Source organism: Sparus aurata, chromosome 20 (genome assembly GCF_900880675.1).
Source record: "Sparus aurata chromosome 20, fSpaAur1.1, whole genome shotgun sequence".
Lineage (NCBI taxonomy): Eukaryota > Metazoa > Chordata > Actinopteri > Spariformes > Sparidae > Sparus > Sparus aurata.
Genome location: NC_044206.1, coordinates 12,593,153 through 12,604,345, shown reverse-complemented (window position 1 = coordinate 12,604,345; position 11,193 = coordinate 12,593,153). Strand labels below are relative to the sequence as shown.

General features: G+C 42.2%; 2 protein-coding genes across 2 annotated transcripts; both read right to left on the bottom strand.

Annotated features, from left to right (window-relative positions):
- Nucleotides 1-548: 548 nt before the first annotated feature.
- Nucleotides 549-3,866, bottom strand: LOC115571705 (pentraxin fusion protein-like). The gene is made up of 3 exons (XM_030401247.1): nt 3,720-3,866; nt 3,528-3,594; nt 549-3,395 (listed from the first exon to the last, which is right to left on the bottom strand). The coding sequence occupies exons 1-3, from the start codon at nt 3,720-3,722 to the stop codon at nt 2,785-2,787; spliced, it is 681 nt and encodes a 226-aa protein (XP_030257107.1). The 5' UTR covers nt 3,723-3,866; the 3' UTR covers nt 549-2,784.
- Nucleotides 3,867-4,646: 780 nt separating this feature from the next.
- On the bottom strand, nt 4,647-10,699 carry stub1 (STIP1 homology and U-Box containing protein 1). Its single transcript, XM_030401015.1, has 8 exons — nt 10,566-10,699; nt 9,529-9,744; nt 9,162-9,360; nt 8,537-8,702; nt 8,329-8,404; nt 8,173-8,229; nt 7,147-7,263; nt 4,647-6,553 (listed from the first exon to the last, which is right to left on the bottom strand). The coding sequence occupies exons 2-8, from the start codon at nt 9,640-9,642 to the stop codon at nt 6,428-6,430; spliced, it is 855 nt and encodes a 284-aa protein (XP_030256875.1). The 5' UTR covers nt 9,643-9,744; nt 10,566-10,699; the 3' UTR covers nt 4,647-6,427.
- Between the last annotated feature and the right edge of the window lie 494 nt (nt 10,700-11,193).

The following is an 11,193-nucleotide window of genomic DNA, read 5'->3' as shown; positions in this document are numbered from 1 at the left end:
TGGACAATACTGGTATACAGAATAATAGATTGTGATCACATGAGAAGAACGTGGATGTAGAGCGACTTCCAGGTGACGTCCTCTCCGCCATGAAACAACTGGAAAGATGACAGACGACACAAACACACAGGAGGCAGAGCTCAAGCACACCATTCACACAGAGGGAGAGAGAGAGACAGGAAGACTTATTATGTCTTTTAAACGTGGTTTACTGAGGAAAACTGGAGAAAAAAGACAAAAATATAAACATAAATTTCTTTCATTAAGGAGCTAAAACAAATGGTCTCAGTGTACACATCCAACAAACAGGATGACTGATGGAAAAATGGGTGACCGCATTTCTCTATCTGTGTAGAACCTTAGTGTCTGTTTGTCCTCCAGCCAAACAAGTGAAATCCATTTTTGAAAGATTCTTCTATTAATTCCTAAATCAACATAAATTACATTTAATAAACCCCCCTGTTGGAATTATGTACACAAGTGATTAGTCCTTTCAAATCTGTCCAGAAGGAGAAGAGAGACGACGAAGAAAAAGGAGGCCGAAAGAGTTCAAAGATGAAATATTCTCTTTAATTACAAACATTATTAGTCATGCGCATGGCAAGATTTCTTATTTCAGACCCAAAAGCGTTCTTACATCAGTTGAAAACATGGAAAATTCATGAGTGAGTATGTTAACCGAGGGCAACATTATGGCGACGGATTTTTAAACACGATAATTGCCGTTTGTCTCCAAGTGCAGTTAAATCACCGAGTAGAAACAACACATCTGCCAGTTTGATGTTTTAATAACCTTCACATTTTTATCATCGGTCTCACCGGACAAGCTGATGTGCACCAACTGCATGTGTGTTATTGCATTCGTTGCAGTATGTTAAAGTCTGACCAAATAAAGAAGATAGTTTGGAATCACCTTTAGTCTGTAATTCTAATTTAAAATGCCTAATATTATTAAAGGCTGTTGAAAATTTCAAGATAAAGTAACCTGATGTCTTGTGGTAAATACATGTAAATAATAAGTAAATAAATATAAACTGATCAGGAATGTAGCAACTTTTTAAAATATTTTTCTTAACATTCATCAGTTATTGGTGGCCTTGATAATAATCTGTCAAATCACATTAGCAGATGCGGGCTTGGTTGTGCTTCAGTTTAAGGAGCGTCTGTTTGATGTGAACTAGTAGAGAGCGCCACCTCATGGATACACGTGGCACAACAACATTTTCACACGTACTTAAATAGTGAACTAAAGTGCAAGTTAGAGCCTAAATGTACACTCTTTCGCTGTGCAACATCTCAGAGGAAAACATTGTACTTTCTACTCCATTGTACTTGTCTGACAGCGAGTTGCTTTACAGATTACAGTTCTTTATAGCCCTTCTGCCCAGTGAAAAGCATCTATCCCCATGTGTGGTGTTGGTGAATTGGTTGTGAAGGGTTCCTTTGTGGGCTGAGAAAATTGTCCTACGTTTAAAGGGGCACTATGTAGTTTTAGTAGGGAAATTATTATTTAGACAGGTAAAATTAACAATATTATTTAGGTAATAATATAAATTAATTAATATTTATTTATCTCCATGACTGAAGAGACAAGCCGTCCTCAGAGAAGAATAAGCTTGGATAAGTTTAAAGCTGAGAGCTGGCAGGGTCCGCCAAACATAAACAAAGCAGAGCAGTATGAAAGCGTGTTGTCCTTTAGGGTCAGTTTGTTTATTCAGTTTATTCGGTGGTAAAAATCACTCATTGAAGATACGATTTTTATTTTCTGATTTGAATTTCTTTCCCAAAACTACATAGTGCACCTTTATGATAAACTAACTCCTACTTAAAAACCTTCCTGGATTAGTTGGAATATGTCATTTTTGTGGTTCTCACAGGACAGTGAGGAGCCGTCATACATCTGATCATCTTATCGAACTTGATTCATGGCTGTAGATTAAACGAGCCAACCGTTTATATAGCAGTTAAGTCAGTTCAACCTTTAACATCTAAAGCAGTAAAATGCAACATACACATTAATGCATGTCTCTTTAAAGCCCCTTCCTCCAAAAAATATCCAGTCTATCTCTGATTGGTCAGCGGTCACACGCCTGAGCCAGCACTGTTAGCAACAACAGAGCAGCTGTGCTTCTGTGCCACTAGGCATAAAATATGTCAACGACTGATGAGATGTTTGGGTAGCATAGTTTTCTGTAGGAGAGGGGAGCTTCTGTTGGTGCGGACTTTGACCTTTTTAACTTTCAAGATCTTTTACATGCACAAGAACTTTTAAAAATCACTGAAGGAAAGCAAAAAAACTGAAAAACCCTATTAGGTCTCCTTTAAGTAAGGTTACGAAGGCAGGACTTTCACTTGTAATGGAGTATGTTCACAGTGTGGTATTAGTACTTTTACTTCAGTAAAGGATCAGAATACTTTGTACATCACAGCTCACAACAATTAAAGAATGAGGCTTTGAGATACAAAGGAGTTACTGATGTAAAACAACTGACTTCTGTGTTCCACAAACTGTTGGCTTTTGTTGCGAGCGCATTTTGCTGCTGTAAATAGTTACAGGTTATAAATGGGAGGATATTCAACCAAGCCCAAAAATACTGCCCTGTTCTACTCTTTCTCAGATCATCACAGGGTTTCTCATGCAATATTCAAACTGAGATTTGTGTACTTTCATGGGCCCTAAAATGAAGCAACAGTGAATCTAAGAAAGACAACCACACATATCAGTATCAGTCCGTCACACATCTCTAAAGCCTCGTCTCTCTCTGCAATCCACTCCACAGGGAGTCAGTCATCATCCACCACCATCACGTTCCCGTTCAGTTCATACTCCAGGGTGCCCCAGTCGAAGATGTTGCCCTTGGGGACCTTGTGCCCATAGTGCCAGGCCTGGATCATGCTCCTGGAGAGCACAAAGTCCCACATATTCAGATCGGTCACCTCTCCCACGAAGCTCTGCACAGCCTCCAAACCCCCCAGGTGTTTGTCCGGGTCCTGCCCCAGGAGGACGGTGCCTTCTGGACGGATGGTGTGCCCCGGCTTGTAGACCTGGTAAGTGCTGCGTTTTCCCTCCACCCAGAAGGCAGCCAGGCCGGTGCGAGACTCCCAGGTGAGGCAGATGCTGGTGCGGAAGGTGGTGATGGGTGGCAGGTGGAAGAAGATGCCGTCACCGCTCATGTAGAAGGAGACGCGTCCGTCCTTCTCACGCCACACGTTGAGCTCGTCGTAGTCAGCGGTGCGGTAAGCAAACAGGATGATCTGGCGCTCCTCCGGGAGTTCAGTGGCCACACGCATGCAGAGAGTGAAGGCCCTCAGCCCCATCTCCTTCTGTGGGATCAGGGCCACGAAGCTGAAGTCCGTCTCATAAGGGAAGACCAGGACTTTGTCTGTCAGACCCACTGGAACAACATAAAAACAGAGGACAATACTGTTCAAACTGAATATTGTCCACATCTAAAGGGCACATCTGTGCATAAATACAAGTTAAATTACCATCTTTCTAAATTAAATCTATTTTTTTTAACTCATACCTTGGGTGGCTGAGGAGAACCCAAAGACACTAAGTACAGCCACAGCAAGCCTCACAGCGATGACACTCTGTGAACACACACAAGACATCCATTTTAACCTCAGAATATGAAGTCCCATCAGTCTCTGGACAAACAAAATACACCAGAGGCCGAAATATGTGAAAAGTTACAATAGGAAACAGCTTTTCTCACCATTTTGATGCTGTTTTGTCGTCCCTCGATGTTGCTAACTCAGTCCCACTTGCTCATGTCCCGTGCCCAGTCCTCTTCCCTCCTAGCACAGGCCATGACGTCAGCTCTTCAGCCGATCCTCTGACAATAGGCCCGGTGTGTGAGGGCTGTGACACTGGGCTTTTCGTGTGACTGATGCGAACAGACACAACTTCACCTACTAGTACGTGTGTGTGTGTGTGTGTGTCCATGTCACATGATAGACAGTGTTCATCACTAGGGAGAACAATCTTTTGAAGCCACATGTGAGAGATTGGTGAAGTTTAGTACTTAGAAGGCTCTACCATGAGTCGAATTGTGACATCACTCTGCATTTGAATGAGTAACCATGGGTGTTTGTATTAAAGGTGCAATATGTCATCATTTTAGTTGAAAACATTCAGAAATTACCTACATTTATTAATAAACTGTGAAGAAAGAACGTCGAGGAGACATAGGTTTTATGCTTTGCCCGACTTTTTCTGGATTTTTAACGGTCAGTACTAACAACATTGATATTTATTTTTAAATTCTGATGATATATTAGCTGATATATAACATAAATTACATTCCACATATGTATACACGCATTACATTAAGAAAAACACTTGCTTTTTTAAGAACTACTATTGAATATGAGCTATTTTCTTGTTAGCAACCTACTTTACATGATGTGACACTTTTTCACTTATTCGTTAAAAATTAAAGGCTTCAACAAACAAGCATTTAAGTAGGGCGCGTGTTATTCATTGCACTACAAAGCTGTTGCCTTGCTTTGTAGTATAGCTGCAAATAAATATTTGGTCGGACACCATTTGATTCCTGTGAACAGATTTCTATTGAGCAGCGGTACATTCGTCATCACACTTTAATGGCGATTCTGCGTCAAACACACAACCACAAGCAAACTCAAAGTTCACGGTTTTAATGGGGACAAATGAAAACTGAACCAAGCATTTTATGTTATCAACATATCTACATTTAATACAGTTTCTCAAGCTCTAGGATATCTCAAGAATAAAAGAAACCCTAACTTTGTCAAGAAATAAAATCTGAGATACACAAGCAAAATTATTTACACTGCCTGCACTCCGACACGCACCACCGACAGGCCCAGTTCATCACAGACACACATTCGGCTGAGAAAAAACCTGTAAACTAAATAGCGCTGAACTGAAAATGTGTTTTTTTGCAGAGCATGCGAGCGAAACCAGCACGCCAAAACTTGGACTGAGGTATGGATGAGATAAGATGGTCGTAACTCTTCCAGCATATCTAACAGAGGATTCTGGTACAGTGATGCTAGCCATCCCTGCAAGACACAACTTTGACTTTCACGCTGATAGTCTGTTAAAATAAGCTGCTGCGACCATGTTCTTCATTACTGTGACACTGTGAGGAGAAGGTGCATTCAAATTAACAGCATCAAGGTGAGGCAAAAAAAGATAGCCATCTTCTTGCCTTTGAAAAAAACGAAAAAAAAAAAGAAAGTTCACTTCATGCTTGATGTGAGCGTCCACAGTCATTCCAGGCGAGCAGCACGAGCCAAACACGACGTCCAAGCACATTTTTGTTTTTATGATTGACACAGACGGCACGGACCATTCTTCAAAAGCAGATTTAAGCTTCAACCCACACACCTGGTGTCATCTATCAACACTCAAACATTTTCAATTAATATCCAGCAAGGTGAAAAGGTTTTTTTTTTTATTTTCTATACGCAGCGCTCATTTCTGTTCATTTTCTGAATCCAGTTCAAGGCCGCTTTTCATGAAAACTGTGTAATTGTACTGATAAAAAACATTTTGAATTACTGTAGGTCAAGCCTAAACCTAAAGAGTACACTATGCATACATTCAAATTATTTAAATTGTCTGTTATGGGGTGTGATTGATATGCAAAGAGGGGAGAAAAACAGCTATGATCTACTTAAATTCTTACAGTATGTTGACATGTGGTGGGTGTGTTTGGAACGCCACTCAGAGGTGAAGAAGGGACCCTCCAACTGTGTTCCGACCATCGTCATGTAAAACTTTGCGTACAAACCTCGTTGAGTACAGGTTTTTGGCATTTTGGGTCCCACTTCAGCAAAATGTACATTAAGAATTGGGCTCCAACGTTTTGATGAAAAAAAAAATGCCTATGAATACTGGAGTAAATGCCAAACAAAAGGCCAATGTCTTAATGATTTGAACCACTGTGTGTAATCTTTTTATATTGGTGGCTTCTGTGAAACACTGGAGTGCAATGCTGATGCTTTCCAAGGATTGTGGCACTCAGAGAAAGAGAGAGATAGAGTAGAGGGGGGGAGCAAGAGAGACCTGAGAACGTGGCCCCTTATTTTGAGTAAAGAAAGGAGTCTGGCTTGAAAGGAACAGCATGACAGAGAGGAAGAGAGGAAGGATAGAAAGAGCAGGATGAAGGAGGATTTAAAGGGAGCTGCGGGCCATGAACAACGAGCCTCGGGAGTTTGGAGCGGGAAAGTTTTACAGCAAAGATAAAATGTGGGGGGGGGGAAGAGGCAGACCGAGATACGTGGCTCCCGTTTTGGTAGTCCATAGTGTGGCTTTTCCCGCTTGTGTAAAGTACATATCCAGGCAAGGGGTGATCTGCTCTCCATAGTCTCGTGTTGTCCAGGCTTGGTGTTGAGTATCGGGGTATGATGGAGACATGGGAGGCAGGGGGTCCCTTCAGTAGTCCTCCACCCAGCCGTTCTCCTGGATAAAGGCATCGATCACCTCCTTCATGGCCAGGTTCGGGATCAGCTGGTCCTGGGTCAGGGGACTCCTGGTGACTGGGTCGAAGTGGCCCACTCGCTGCAAAGAGAGAAGGTCGTGTTAGCATCCGAGGGCAAGGCAAAATATTATGCAAATAAGCCACCTGTACAAACATTTTCATCATTGTTATAAGATTCAAGGTCTCATCCCTCTAAGCCCTTTGTGAAAACAACTGTAACAGAAGAGAAGAGCGATGTATTGATTTGGTTGGAAGCACACCTTCCATTAATATAGGAACAATATATTTTCCTTAGTTTGTTTCCTTTACTGAGGCTGTAGAGATTGTGGAGACCAGCAAAAAGCAAACAACATTTTTAAAGTCTCCAACTAAAAAACTGTCCACCCCCTCCATTCACACCATCCTTTCAAAATACATGAACGCACACTGTCTGACAACACAGACACAGACTGGCCTGTAGCTCCCACCGGCCAGCTGGGAGATGAGTGTGAGCTGCTAGTTTGCTACTTTCATCACGCTCTCTTTGCTTTCTTTTAGTCTAATACATGCAGAAATTAACAATTCTTGTAAATGCCAGAATCATATGAACCAAAGCAGAACGGCTGTCAGGAATTTATCTCCGGTAGTCCGAAAGAGCTACCCGGCTGGAGGTGTGAGCTGACGAGGCTCATACCTGTAGGTGCTCTTCGATGTCCTTCCGATCATAAGTGATTCCACTGGGTGTGATGCACGGTTCCCTCATCAGCTCAAAACTGATCTTCCCACACAGATAATCTGGAATCTCCCGCTTCTGAAACAGACGACAGAACACAGCAATACTCACACCGATGTAATGCAAGAGATACATGGATGCGATATAAAAATTGCCACTGTAACGCTGTGACATGGCTTAAATCTTTTTTTTCTAGTCTTACAGGCTTCGTTACAACTGAATGACGAACTCCTGGTTGGCAATACTGCTTATTTTTTTCTTTAAAACCACACGATCCGATCGAAATATTATTTAAATATTCTCTCAAAGCATTTATGCTAATCTCAAATGTTCTAATTGTTGAAATCAAGGTACTATATATAAAAAAAAGCATATTTTGTTCATCAGGATTTCCCAGTGCCACACTGAACCCTTCACACGTTCTAACACATACAGAGTGCTAACACCCTGTTGTCAGCCGGCGCGGTGTTATTACATGACAATTACCTCCACTCTGTCAACGACTATCTATGTACCAGTTACCATAGAAATAGCCTGGGATGGAAATAGCACCTGTCTGTCTACAGAGTAGTTGAAGTTCTCACATAGTGCAGTCCTTTATGGTTGCAGATAGGACGAACACAAAACACAGGAGCAGTGGAGACAGATCGTTCGCGAAATAAACAGACACATCTGAAATGGACCATCATAACTGCACACTCAATAACTGTGCTCCCGTCTGTTTCTCCTGTTGCTATGACCACGATAATAAAAAAAGAAGATGGTGTGAAGTAGGTGTGCACTGTTAGCAAAGATGCATCTGTGTCCTGTAATGGATGACCTATCAGGGATGCTTCCCCTGCTTTCTGTACAGTGCTTATGCTGGGATAAACTCCAGTCCAGTCTTCCCATACTAGAAATAAGTGGGTATGGGATGAGTGAATACAATTAAATGCTACAACAAGTTAAATTGATCGTAATGATATTAAGTACATTTTGTATACTCACTTTTCTTTTCTCATCCACTTGAGAGAAAAGCTCATCCATGTCCATTAGATACTTATCCTAAGTACAGTCAGGAATAATCAGTTAGAATATATAAAATATTATCTCTGTTCAATAAAAAATCATGACAATCAATTCCAAGAAATGTGAAACACATACATGTTTTGATGATATCTTGGCAGCATCGCCTCCATTTTGATTGTCATCCTGTTTCTCTTTGTATTCCTCTAGCTCTCTGCATAAGTACAAAGTTATGAGAAATGATCCCTCCATCGGGAACAAAATAAAAATGACAGACTCATTCATCAAAAGATCATTACCACACACGCATGCTGGATACGCGACTGCCACACAACGGCCACCTCACCTTTCCTTCTCGGCCAGTATGAGTTTGGTCAGATAGGCGTGTAGCTCGTTCTCCTGGTTGATGCGCTTCTCCTCGATGCTATTCCAACGTTTTTTCTTGGCAATGCGCAAAGCGCTGGGGATGTCATCTCCAAAATTCAACCTCTGTTCTTTTGCCAGGTTATAAGCTGCAGAAGAAAAAACATTGGTGGTTTACCAACACGACGTGTTTCCTACAGTTTTCTTTCCGTCTGACATCCCTGGACATCCCAACAATCTAAATGTATAACACTTCTCATACTTTTCACTATAGAATATTATTATCCCAAATTTTTCAACCCTGACAAAGCATACTGTAATGCATCCCTGGGAACATATCCTGTGCCTCAGAGCGGAAGTGCCAAAACACACATTAATTATCACGATCAACATTTTGAAAAGGTTACGGCTGATTCTGGGACCAGAACTTTAACTCTGAGACCACTGACAGCAGAATGGGAGAATGACAGAAGTTTAAATGAAAGAGATGGGTGAACTTCAAATGAGGAAATACATGACCAATATTGTGCAACATATGAGCAAGCTTCTTCTACACACTACAGCCAAACACTGCAAAATGTGGCCATGTTTTAGGATCCTGCTCTCACCTTTCTGCAGGTTGCCGATGGCCTCGTCGTAGTTCTCCAGCTCCAGGTGACACTGGCCCAGGAAGAAGTGGGCCTTCACTGACTGGCTGTCCAGCTCCAGCGCGTGCTTACAATCTGCCAGAGCCTTGTCATGCTGCTGCAGCTTCACATGGCAGAGAGCCCTGTTGGTGTAGTACACTGCCACAGATGGGTTACGGTTCTGGGAGACAGGACAGACCAGACAGTACACATGTACAGTAACGTTATGGCACTGTAGACATTCAGAGGGAAATCCATCCTTTCCATTTTCACTATGGAGGGCAACATTATGTTGTAAAGTGTTTTGTTTAAGATATTGGGCATTTCTTTTACAATGACTGCTACTCACAATAGCTTTACTGTAGCATGTAGCAGCCTCCTGGTACTTGCGGCAGAGGAACAGCCGGTTCCCCTGCTCCTTCAGCTCCTGCGCGGTGGAACTCTTCTCCGGGCTGCCGGCCATCTTCTCCACCGGCTCCGCGGGGCCCGCCTCGCCCTGCTTCCCTATCCTGTTCCCCGTCTCTTCGGCTGGCTAGCTGACAGGTTCAAGAATGCCCTGTCCCTCCTGGATCACACACACCAGACCGGGGAGACAGTTAACTCAACATTCACGGCGTTCATTCACTGCAATGCGCCTGCAATGCGCGTCTTGGGACGAATTAGATACAGTCCTCGTATGCCACCCAGAAAAGGCATTCGTGTTAATTCGCTGAGTGTGCAGCCAGCTCTGAAATTCAGCGAGGTGGCTAGACTGCCGGCGAATTAACTATTCATGTGACGGACACCGGTGGTGACTAAATGAGAGGCAGAGCTAGCAAGCCATCCGTGAGGACACATCACACACTCGAGGTCCATATCGTTAGCGCAAGCCTGATAAACTGTAACATTACACCGCTGGCATACAATGGTAGCTAAAGGTTGTAAACAAGTACCGTTAATATGACCATTCGTTTGCCAATCAAGCATTTGAGATGTGGCTGATGCTTCAGCGAGAATGCAGACAACGTGACAATGTCGTTAACTTTATTGACAGGAGAAACAGGAGATCGGTGCTCAAATGTTAGCTAGTTAGCTGAGCTAGCATAGTAAGCTATGTTGTCGATGTTAACCCGGTGGTTGGCTAGAAAGAGCACAATGACTTAACAGTAGTCACAAAATTACAAATTTAATTAGCAGGCGATTGAGAAGTCAGGACTATATGGCTGTAATAGGCCCGAGAAAGTCGTGTTGGCATTTATCTCAACATTTACCTGAAAGCCGCTCGGCAACCTCAGAAAACACAGATGAGCTAATGCTAGGTTAGCTTGTTTGCTACACAACCCTCTGCCTTAAATTGTCTCTACTTCCGTGCACATTAGGTTTTGATTCTGGGATCAGCGTCCTCACCGTATAGAAGGAATCTTACATCCAGGTGAAACAGGTTTTATATGATTTCATATCAAATCTTAATCGATAATTTTCGCCCCATCCGAGCTGTCTTGACAGGTTGTTGTTATGCTGACGTCAAACGCTTACGCGACGCCGACGGAAGCCGAAAGGACGTTGTCTGTTTTTGTTTTTTTGTTCTGACAGAAAATACATGAAGTGAGCGAAATCAGAGGCCTTGATGGAGCAAATGTGTAAAACGTTCTTTGTTCATACAAATTTCAATCAATCAGCGGTGATAATGCGAAATGAAGTGACAAAACTCAAATAAATATATATATAAATAAATAAAATACTATATTAAACTTGTGTTAAAGTCATGCGCCTTCAATTTCAGACAGCTACAAAGCGCCAGAACAAAAAGTGACCACCAGCAGATGGCGCTCTGTAATCAAATATTTAGACAACCTTCAAAACGCTCCATTATTTTTGCTGAGTAGAAAAGATACTGGGGCTGTCTTAATATAATTATTTCGAGGAATGAGAAACGTTGACTATCACCAATAAGTGTCAGACTGATAAAAGAAACCCTGAAATATTGGGATTATATTTTCCTAAATTCACACTTTATCTGTGACTGACTGATACT

What these genes read in the sequence shown, in the direction of transcription:
- LOC115571705 (XM_030401247.1), bottom strand. An exon ending in GTTCTCCTCAGCCACCCAAG is followed by an intron (nt 3,396 to 3,527) that starts GTATGAGTTAAA and finishes ATGTTGTTCCAG; the next exon opens with TGGGTCTGACAGACAAAGTC.
- stub1 (XM_030401015.1), bottom strand. Translation starts at nt 9,642, where the DNA reads ATGGCCGGCAGCCCGGAGAAGAGTTCCACCGCGCAGGAGCTGAAGGAG. An exon ending in CATCGGCAACCTGCAGAAAG is followed by an intron (nt 8,703 to 9,161) that starts GTGAGAGCAGGA and finishes TTTCTTCTGCAG; the next exon opens with CTTATAACCTGGCAAAAGAA. An exon ending in CCAAGATATCATCAAAACAT is followed by an intron (nt 8,230 to 8,328) that starts GTATGTGTTTCA and finishes GACTGTACTTAG; the next exon opens with GATAAGTATCTAATGGACAT.